The 11,500-nt window shown below is 28.8% G+C and overlaps 3 protein-coding genes across 3 annotated transcripts in view; 2 read left to right on the top strand and 1 right to left on the bottom strand.

Moving 5' to 3' along the window:
* Window positions 1-1,928: 1,928 nt before the first annotated feature.
* LOC108685700 (NADH dehydrogenase [ubiquinone] 1 beta subcomplex subunit 2, mitochondrial-like) lies at window positions 1,929-4,425 on the top strand. Its single transcript, XM_018190627.1, has 4 exons — window positions 1,929-2,127; window positions 2,292-2,415; window positions 2,497-2,615; window positions 4,134-4,425. Exons 1-3 carry the CDS (start codon window positions 2,030-2,032, stop codon window positions 2,590-2,592), a joined length of 318 nt encoding a protein of 105 aa, XP_018046116.1. The 5' UTR covers window positions 1,929-2,029; the 3' UTR covers window positions 2,593-2,615; window positions 4,134-4,425.
* LOC108685699 (retinal dehydrogenase 1) lies at window positions 2,872-6,926 on the bottom strand. Its single transcript, XM_018190626.1, has 9 exons — window positions 6,770-6,926; window positions 6,295-6,399; window positions 4,819-4,920; window positions 4,565-4,730; window positions 4,087-4,391; window positions 3,907-4,009; window positions 3,307-3,814; window positions 3,158-3,232; window positions 2,872-3,094 (listed from the first exon to the last, which is right to left on the bottom strand). The coding sequence occupies exons 1-9, from the start codon at window positions 6,800-6,802 to the stop codon at window positions 3,025-3,027; spliced, it is 1,467 nt and encodes a 488-aa protein (XP_018046115.1). The 5' UTR covers window positions 6,803-6,926; the 3' UTR covers window positions 2,872-3,024.
* A 1,379-nt stretch (window positions 6,927-8,305) lies between these two features.
* Window positions 8,306-11,500, top strand: part of LOC108685701 (tektin-4) — an 8,652-nt gene continuing 5,457 nt past the window's right edge. Inside the window, exons 1-7 of the mRNA XM_018190628.1 lie at window positions 8,306-8,610; window positions 8,851-9,131; window positions 9,290-9,599; window positions 9,671-9,885; window positions 10,105-10,327; window positions 10,406-10,557; window positions 10,645-10,745. Of these exons, the coding sequence (XP_018046117.1) occupies window positions 8,539-8,610; window positions 8,851-9,131; window positions 9,290-9,599; window positions 9,671-9,885; window positions 10,105-10,327; window positions 10,406-10,557; window positions 10,645-10,745 (1,354 nt within the window). The 5' untranslated portion in view covers window positions 8,306-8,538. The remainder of the gene's footprint in view (window positions 8,611-8,850; window positions 9,132-9,289; window positions 9,600-9,670; window positions 9,886-10,104; window positions 10,328-10,405; window positions 10,558-10,644; window positions 10,746-11,500) is intronic.

The raw sequence follows: 11,500 nt of genomic DNA, 5'->3' as shown, positions 1-11,500 counted from the left end.
TGTGTGTGTGTGTGTGTGTGTGTGTGTGTGTGTGTGTGTGTGTGTGTGTGTGTGTGTGTGTGTGTGTGTGTGAAATGAAATCGTGAATATATAGTTGACAACTGTACGTGATATCTTTATTGCGACGATCATTTCATGAAACACTTTTTAAATTTTATGCGAAATAATTTTAAACAATAACAATCACTTTTTTATTAAACGTGTACCTCAATAGGAATCTTCAAATAATCTTCAAATCAAGACGTATGACATAAAATATTTTACTTAATAAAAGCCGTATTCTGAGAATTGTGACTCAAATATAGAAAATAAAATTGTATGAATTTGGAGAAATAGACAAATGAGATAAATAAAATTCTTATAATGCATTATAATATTATTTATCTCATTATTACGTTATAATATTATAGCAATCATAATATTAAATACGATAATTTTTTTTAACCACGGCCGATTACACATTCTTTAATTACACATTCTTTAAACATTCTCTAAAAAGATAACAAAAGTAAAAAAAAATGTTCACTTGAGTTTTTATTAACTCATGCATATATTTTTATAAACATAACAATCATGTTAAGTTTTGTCATTAGACTTCAACTCTGTTGAAATTTAATTTACACTGAAGCTATTCGGATCCACTATGTGTAATACAGGAAGATTTTATCAATAATAAATAATCAACTAATGATTTATTAAAATTCACACAAGATTTTAATATAAATTAACAAATCTAAGTGAAACATAATTTATTTTTAATTAGAAATTTTGTGACAAGTCCAAATAGCCCGAATAGTTTTACATCATACAACTCATAAAACTCTTGCAAAAATTAATTAATATTGAAAGATATAGTGATTAATTATTTATTTTGTATTGAAGCGACTGACTCGTCACAAAATTTACCTCTTAAAAATAGATTATTTTTTGTATATACATTTTAATTTATGTTAAATTTTAATTTATTATTTTAATTTATGTTAAAAATGTAAAAATATGTAATTTTCAGTATTAAATTGATCAATATTAAATTGAATTTCTCTGAGGGACCTATACCGCACATTTTATCCAAGAGACATCTTAGAAATATCCTTAGGACGTTCAAACAACCCAAGTACATGTCCTTTGGATGGCTTTAAGATGTGCTGTACGGAAATCTGTGCTGTACGGAGAGGTTAATTGCAGCGATTTTATTTTCTGATTTAAATAACAATAGTAGCAATGATCATGATTATACATAAGTATGCTGCTAATTACTATCAACATTCTAAGGAATCCATACATTCTAAGGAATTCACTAACCTTATAAACTACTGATTCCAGCATTGTGATACTATCAATTGCTATATGCATGTAAATTTTATTATTTACGATGCATACAGAGACTGTATATCTCGTTTAAATCTCGCACGTAACTTAAGAATTCAACGTACATACGGTCGCACGACGTTTATTTGACGAAACGTTCAAGTGTTCACATCGAGATATATATACTGTATCCGCGTATAATATGACGATTATCCTACACTTTTTCCGGTAAACCCGATGTTGCTCGTCTTTTTCATTCAATTAAATTCATAATTCGAATAAGAGTATGATTTCAATAGACTCATAAAGGACGCACAAAGAAAGGAATTGCCAATATGTCAACAACGCATTATTGACGCAATAACATGAGAAGGATTGTTTGTGTGTGCAATGTTCCACGCATTATAACATTCGACACTTCACAGTAACATTCGCGATGATCCGATCATCTTAGCAGACGCAAATCACTTTTGAAGAACGAAAAGTAACTGCGAAAAATGAATGGAGCAATTTGAACAGGATTCACCATTAGTTCAATATGGCTGACGCACCCATCGACAGTATCGACATTGCGATTTTCGAGCAATCGAATATCGAATGCGTAACCAGGAGAGGGAGGTGTAAATGGTGTGATTGATGACACTGCGCGAGTGTATTAAATTGTGATGGGAATAATCTGGTAGCACTTGATACTCTTAGTAGTGCTGATTTAATTGTTATAATGATTTCACGAGGATTAAGCTTATTAAAAATTGTACATAGAAGTAATCAAAGTAAAGCCGCTGCAAATCTGCGCTCCGTTAGACTATCTCATAGTGGGTAGGTGAAATTATTACGTAATACTCTACGTTGTAGGTTATGTTTCAATGTTTCGCTTTTCAATACAAGTGCATTTCGTTGTACAAAAAAAATATATGCGTTATGATTTAATTAATTTTTTTGCTATGTATTTACGATAATTTACTGTATTATTTCCTTATCAGTCATATATATCGTAATATCGGAATGGCAGAAGAGAAAAAATGGGTATATGCAGCTGAATTTTTTGGAGGCATTATGTGGTGGTGGATATTGTGGCATTTTTGGCACGATTTTGGCCACATTATAGTAAGTATCATGTAATTTCGAGATTTTTATTTTTATATATCTCATATCAGTAATCTTCATGCAAGAATTTTATTTGTTCAGGGAGAGTTTCCATATTCAGATCCATCTAAGTGGACAGACGAAGAATTAGGTATACCGCCAGATGATTACCCTGAGCCTGCGATTCGCATATTATAGATTTGCGATAGTGTTATGTAAAGGTAAAAAAAAATATATTTATCATTATATCAAAATAAGACTCTGCAGTTTTAACATTCATCTAGAATAAAAGTGTTACGTTTATAAAACTCTAAAATATAATATATTTTGTTTTTCATCCATTTTACATTCTTATATATATAAATGTATTTTCCTAATTTTCAAAATATACATGTCTCAAATATATAAATATTAATCTATGCTTCATGGTAGAAAAGGAAAAGAATATGTGTTTCCCAAATTATGAACAAATTATTATGAATAAATCATTATATACATCATTATATACATATTTATTAATATTTTGTTACAAAAGTATAATCTTTTTATTCAAGATATTTATAACAAAAGTATAATCAAAATCATAATGAAAAATTAAGATTATGTACTATGCACTTTGTGCAATACATATTAGTTCCCTTTCGTGACATTAATAGAGATTGTTTTAATCTCAAGATATTCTTTCAAGCCTTCTTCTCCTCTGAAAAAAGGATACAAAAGTTAAATAACATACTATTTAAAGCTTAAGCTAATTATGACTTACAATTCACGTCCTAAACCAGATTGTTTGAAACCACCAAATGGTGTTTGTGGTATGATAACATCATAACAATTTATCCTGAAAGATATTGATACATAATTATATATGTCCATATCATGAAATATTATCACATATTCTTACATAATACGTACCAAACACTACCTGCTTCTATAGCTTGGGCAAATTCCAAAGCTTTATTAATATCTTTAGTGATTACACCCGAAGCAAGGCCATAGTTAGTGCGATTGGCACGTTCAATTACTTCATTGATGGTTTCAAATTTCAAGATTGCTTGAACTGGACCAAAAATTTCTTCTTTGGCAATCCTCATATCATCGGTTACTTTTGAAAAAACTGTAGGTTGTACAAAATAACCAATTTCGCCCTGCCGATTTCCACCAGCTTCCACAACAGCACCTTGCTGTTTGCCCGAATTGATTAAGCCTATGACTTTATCGAACATCTCTTGATCAATTTGCGGACCTTGATTTACTTTAGGATCAAATGGATCGCCTACTTTTATATCAAGCGCCAGTTGTTTAGCATGTTTCACAAATTCGTCATATATTTTAGAGTGTACAAATGTTCGCGATCCTGCGCAACAGTTTTGTCCATGATTTGCAAATATTGCATTATGTGCGATTTTTGCAGCTTCTTTCACTGTAAATATAGCCAATGTAATATAAATTAATTATTTATTTAATGAAGTATATTAAAGTATATTAAAATTTTTCATTATTTTTACAACATACCGTCAACATCATCGAAAATAACGAGTGGGCTCTTGCCACCTAATTCAAGGCTGACACGCTTAAGATTACTTTTACCAGCAGCTACCATTATGGCATGTCCGACCTAGGGAAGAAACATAATTTATACCAATACGTACATTTCTATCAATACAGTCATATTACAATACAAAATGTAAATACCTCGGTGGATCCAGTAAAAGCGACTTTATGAATTTCTGGATGTTCAGCAATAGCTGCACCAGCAGTTGGACCGTAACCTGGAATGACATTTATGACACCCGCTGGAAACCCTGCCTCTTTGGCTAGAGCAGCTGCATAAAGCGCAGTCAAAGGTGTTTGCTCGGCTGGCTTTAAGATCAGTGTACATCCAGTAGCCAAGGCAGGGGCCCATTTCCAAGCCAACATCATGAAAGGATAATTCCAAGGAATGATTTGTCCTACAATGCCGACTGGCTCTTTTCGTGTCAATGTAACACTATTATCGCCTAGTCAAATAATAAATAAAATTATTTGCTATCACTCAATTTATATTATATCTGCCATGAAAAACTAATGCGTGAAATTTAATATAGCATATTTTTTTAATCTATATACATACATAGCTATACATACATAGAATAATTATTATACAAACGAAAACAATTCGAAAAATGAATACCTGTTGGAATAGTAGTTCCAAGTATTTTATCACACCAGCCTGCATGATAACGAAGAACAGCAATACTTCCTTGAATATCCTCAACAGCATTTGTATATGTTTTTCCATTATCAAGAGCTTCGAGAGTAGCAATATAATCTAAATCGCGTGTAACAAGATCTGCGAACTATTTTATTCATTTATATTTAGTATGCAGTTAATATTTGTATTAGGTTAAATATAAAAAAATATAATACCTAATCACAAAATTTTACCTTGTGCATAAGTTGTCCACGGTTGTATGGATTCATTGTACGCCATTTCGAATTTCTGTTAAAAGCTCGTTTAGCAGCTTCCACTGCTTTATTTACATCAGCCTAAAATAAAATTCATTTTTAAAAATTATAATTTTAATATTTAAATATTAAATGAAAAAAGTTTAATGAAAGCATGCAACTGATGTTCAAAATATTTTTTCTATTAATTTCTACTGTCAGAGTTTCTACTGTTGTCAGAATAGTTTCACTCTTGAGATCGACAATAAAATCTATTTTTCTCTCAATCAATTTACTTATATAGTTTGATATTTTACTTTGGAACATTCTGATTTAAATAAAAAATCGAACCGTTAAGTGAATATGTACTATACATTGTTAAAAATTTAATGAAATTTAATATATTTTTCATAAAATTGTATTAAAAGTAAATTTCATAAATTTAATGTACATGTTCATTACATTTAAGTAACTACTGTAACTTAATTTTCAGTTAAATCATTCTTTTACTTTTAATTTCATAACGAGTTTCATTTACATTGTAAAGATGATTACATTTCTAACAGTATATGTCATAAAATTTGTTTTACAATATTGTTTTTATTTATACCATTACGTATATCATTCTTGATTCGTAGCTGTTTCTCTTCATATTTTTTTAAATTTGTGAATCCGAATTATTATTAAGATGTGCGCGCGCGCACACACACACACACACACACACACACACACACACACACACACACACACACACACACACACACACACACACACACATATGTAGCCGTGTAAATAATTATATGTATTTCTTGTGGATAAAAATTAACTAGATAATGAAATATAAAAATATATGATGAGACGGTTTAATACTCGAGCACAGATAAAAAAACAAAGTTAACTGTGTCATATCAAAATCAAAAATTATTTTCAACTGTATACAATTCAATTTTCCGAGTTATATCAATTAAATTAAATTATGTTTTTATTCAGTTTATAGTATCTCTTTAAATTCTTTTAAATTCTTTTAAATTCTTTAACTAAATTATAGAGACCACAACGGAAATTTAATGAATAAGTGTAGGAAATGTGATTCAAATTAATAAAATATTTATATTTACATTTTTGTGTTACGTTACGAGGTCTATTCTATAACTCTTAATGACTGTAACGATATCGTTAGAGTCGTTAAAAGTTACAGAATAGCCTCCTAAATCATTATTTTTTTATATCGAATCGATTAAAAGCCAACAAAAAATAAATTAATTTATATATTAACAAAAAATAATTTAAATATTAACTTTTTCATAATCAAAAATTTGTAAATGAAAAAATAGCAAGTAATTCCCAAATCTAGATTCCCCCAAAAGCGATGTAATTATCTCTTTATCTTATCTTTTATTATCTTTTTTTATGCAGTGTTCTACGATAATAATATATAATGGTAATAATATAATTAATTAATATAGAGAACTTTACCTTATCTCCTTCTGAGATTTCAGTGATAATTGTACCATCGGCAGGATTTATTGTGGAAAATTTATGACCACTCACAGCATCCACAAATTCATTGTCGATGAATAGCTATAAAAAATATTTGATATAGTTAATAATGAAAAATAGTTTATTGATTTAAAAATTTGAATCGTTAACAAGTTTAAATGTTGATAAAATCAACAAAATGTTTTATTCTGTTTTTCGCTATTTTTTATATTCAATTTTAATTAAAAATTTGTAAAATTTAAATTATGTTTTTGCAACTCTCTCTACTTTAAATAAAGTTAACATATTCTTTACATAACACGCAAAAATTTCTTTATGTAGATCACATAAGGATTATTCTATTAATAAATCTTAATTCAAATGTTATTCAAATATTTGCGATTTGATATATTTAGTTAAAAAAAAAACAATCATACATTTTATGAACAATACAATATAAATATCAACTTACTTGAGTATATTTAATTTGAACTTGCTTTGCCATTTTGTTCTCGGTGTTCACTCGGCAACACTTAGCGAGTGAGTGCCAACGAGTGTTTAATCGGCATTTATAGGGACAACGTCACTACCATCGTTCAACAAGAAATGTTTTCTTCTCTTCGTGTGATAAGATTGCTCTACAAGCCTTTAAATATAGCTTCTTTATCCGTTTTTTTTTTCGGATCTTTATAATCATAAAAAATTTAATGAAAATATTATAATATTACATCAATATATTCTAATAATATTAATATTAATATTAATATTAAGAAACGCCAAAATTAAAAATGTTAATGTAATATAATATTATTAATAACATATATATTAGCAATATTTATGAATATTCATATAAATGTTGCTAACATATGCAAATATAACAAACGATATTACTTATACATGCGTGCTTGCGTGTGTGGAAAATCTGTATTTTATTATCTTTTCATGTTATTATTTTCTCGTGTATCTTTATTTACAATTAGAATCAGTTTTTAATCTCAAAAAAGATATCACTTTTATTTTCTTTATGTTTACTATTTTATATGATTCGTATGTAATAATTAAATTGATTTATTGTACTTAGATCTGTTTTTAGACTTGCACTAAAGTACCGTACTCAGATCTATTTTTAGATCTACACTAACTAAACTGAACTAAAATTCTTTTTCTCGCTTTCGCCAAATATATTATCAAATATGTATATATCTAAAGTGTACACTAATTCAGCCACCAAAAACAGACTTCTTGAGAATATTACAATGTTCAATTATTTCTCTTGAATTACTTCGCGTTTTGTTTTCTTCCGAAACTCTGAAACTCTAATTGTAAATATAGTTATAGTCCTTGATCTATTTTGAGAATATTATATAGCGAATTCGTGCGCACTGAGTGTGTTCAATCGAATTCGTTATCAAATAGTTAACTCCTTGTCAAATTATTTGTTGATAATAAAATATAAATCATATTGTTCTCATTATATATTCTTAATGATATATATATATACAATCGAATTTCTCTGGAAATTTGTTATCAAATAATATTATATTTAGACAACTGTTTGATTCGATAAAAAAGTTTTTACATAGGGCATCTTCACGTGTCCCCCAACTGATAAATTAATCAAGTCAATATTTTCGTATAGGCTGCTTAAAACAACCTTGCATCATTTCTTTTATAAACATTTCTTTTATAAACATTTAATCAGCATGCGTCCTTAATGTTAAAAAAACAAAAATAAAAAATAAAAAAATAAAATACATTTTTTATTTTGCATAAAAAAAATGTAAATATCTTTATGTAGGGAACTTTTTTATTATACGTAATATTATATTTTAATATACGTAAACCTTTTTCGATAATCTAAATATTCATGTATTAATACATTTTTTAATGTAGAGATATTTATTTTCGTATTATATAGAAAAATAGGTATGTAATATCTTGAACTTAGTCATTTTGTATTATGATTGAATGATAACGAATCAATTTTCTTTGACAAAAAAAAGGTTAATTTGAAAACATCATCCCTTCTTTAGAAGAATGAGGTGATTCCAGCTGTGCGTATTAAATCAATAAATCCAGTTTACCAGACGAGCTTGTGAGCGACAGCTTAAGTTTACAGAAATTCATGTAGTTTATTGCACGCAAATGTACAATTCCATTGTACAGTCTATGTTCAGTATATCTTTAAAATATAAATCATAAAACACATTACGCACATTACTTTTTTGATTATCCTACAAAATGTCGGATATTCCAAACGGACACGATTGTTCTGCTGACAGCACACAGCACACTTTGCAACAACAAATTGAAGTAAGTTCTTCTTATATCATTAATTTACATAAATTACACACATATCGACACATTTAGTAGCAACGATATCTCCTTGATGTATGTGTAAATAGATTGTTCTTCTCTCTCTAAGAAGATATGTAGAAAAAGTACATTCATTTTTCATTATGTTGAATGATGTGTCTATTTGCGTGTAATTATTGTATTTATACAAATATACACAATCTACTTTTCATTTTGTAATAAATTTTAAATCAAAAGGCACAACCATGCCCTATGAAGCACGAATGTGGAGACAACGCCGAAAAACCTCCGCTTTATTTACCTCAGCCCGAAGATGAATATCCACCAAAATTTGAACACGCAATGGAACCTATTGGTCCATGGGCTACAGGCAAAGTAACCTGTTCTCGCGAGGGTGGAATAACTGGTTTGAGGCCAGTTGCAGATCGATATTCCATCACTCGCTACGCACCAAGTGAATGGCGCGCGCACAATTTGAATATCTTTCAGCAATCGGATGAGAGAATCTATGATGCTCAGTACGTAGTTCAACATAATTTGTGATTTTTTAAAAATGGTATCTAGAATTTGATTCGAGAATTATTGAAGGATCTCTGGGTTCAATAATGGGTTCTGTAATATTATAAAAGAGATTGGTATTTATTAATTTTTAATAATATTAATAAAAATGAATTAGAGTCGCAGCTGACCGTGCAAAGGAATGTGTAGACCAAGTATACATGACAGCTGACAAGATGCAATTAGAAACGACGGAACATTTAAAAACACGGGCTAATGTGGTGTATCATTGGAAGATAAAATTAGAACATGCGATCGCTGCCATTGCAGAAGAGATAGAATTATTAGAAGCCGAGCGTCGCCGTGTACAACGATCTTTATCGATATTGACCATTCCTTTGTCAATCGCAAACGAATTTTTGCAGTTACGCTCCTTACGTTTAAATTCTGATCTTGTCCGTGATAATGTTGAGGAACAGCTCACGAAGGTTAAATTTCGGATGAATTCATCAAAACAATGCTGTTTTCTCAAGTTTCTTTATTCTGTGTTACATTCCAGGAAATAGCGCTTTGTACCGAGATACGAGATTTACTAAGGAGAACTTATGAACAGATCGAAATGCAAATGGTCGAATTGAAGTCTGCGAAATCACGAGCAGAGAATGATTGGTCTGATAAAATTCATACATACAATCTAGATTCCGTATGTGTGAATTTGTCTAATGATTCTCCGCTTCTACTGTGGAAAGCTGGAGCTACGAGATTTCCAGCCGAGTGAGTTTGCATCATTATTAAGTGCAAAATAAGCAAAAGAAATAGGTTGTGAATGTAAAAAGAATAATAACATAAGAAAGATAATAGTAACAATAGATATATCTGTATAAATATTTGTTTTTTGCGGTTTCGAAATAATATACAATTTTAATGTACTATTTTTAGCGTTGGATCTAATCAGCTTAATCAATATTTTTCTTTTTATTCATTTTTTTTCAGTCAATCTATTCCTACAAGTTATGATCATTTCACTCAAGAGGTATTAGCTGATGGTGAAACTGCTAAACAAAGATCAATAAAATTAAGATCTACCTTGAACGACATATATACTAAGTCCATTAAAGACCTATGCGATCAAGCGACTTGCGTTGATGTTGCACTTGCAAACAATGTGGAACTCACACAAGATTGCCTTCAGCAACTAGAGAATGAATTACTTCGCGTAAGCTTTATGAAGACAACAAAAGGCAATACATAAAAATTTTATATAAAACACCGAAAATAACATTTTTATTTTTAGTGCTTGCATGAACTAGCAAATACAGAAAAGTTGATTGAGACACTTCGGAGTTCGAAGGGATTAAGTAATGGTATGAAATTAGCACAAACGAGATTAGATAATCGATTGAATCGATTCAATGTTGAAAGTTGTCGAGATGAACCTCAATTTGCGTAAGTCATTGAAAAAGAAATGATTCTTTAACTGATTTAACAAATAGTATTAACGGAACATTATAAAAAAACTTTCATTTCACTTAGTCTTGTCGAAGAAGTGAAATCACTTGGCGAACATATTTCTGCTGTATTGGCAGAATTAAAACGCGCTGAGGAAGTTCAAGCGGAATTAGTCAAAGCAAGAGGCACCCTTGAACATGAAATAATGGTAAAACGGAAGACTTTACATATAGACAAGGAACGAGGTCAATTACTGCGTACATTCTTCCCTTCTAATACAAAATTGGCTGGATTTTAATAAATTAAATATATATGTATGTAATGACACACAATGTGCAATGTAATGACAGGAAATTAAAACTGAATTTATTAATCAATTTTATTTCATTCACATTTATTTTATTATTATCATGTAGCTTTCAAAAATTAAAAATATATAATATGCAATTTGCACATTAGCATTTAAGGATGTATTAAACGTCTCTATAATACAATCCCTGCAAAGAAAAATTAAATTTGGAAATATTTAATATTTACACTTCAAATTAATTATGTATATATGAAAATTGTGTGAATAAGATTATATATATTTTTGTTTAATAATACATTTTTGTAATTTATTTTATTTATTATTATTTTATTATTAAAAATTAAAATTTTAAAAATGATAACAAATTTACATTTTTTTATGAATGCTTTAAAATATTTAAAATAATTTATGCAAAGTTTCATTGTTATTCATTGATTAGTTACAAAGATATAGAACAAATAAATATTTTTATTTACTGAACTAATTCATGCATTGCAATGTAACTCTACATAAATAATCTTAAATACATAAAGTACTTATACTAAAAAATTATTATCGTTAATTTTATAATACATTTCCAGATATTTTTATTAGAATACAGATTAAAAAATACTATTATTTATTAAAATA

Source organism: Atta colombica, unplaced genomic scaffold, assembly GCF_001594045.1.
Source record: "Atta colombica isolate Treedump-2 unplaced genomic scaffold, Acol1.0 scaffold155, whole genome shotgun sequence".
Classification (NCBI taxonomy): Eukaryota; Metazoa; Arthropoda; class Insecta; order Hymenoptera; family Formicidae; genus Atta; species Atta colombica.
This window is presented reverse-complemented; position numbering and strand designations above follow the sequence as displayed.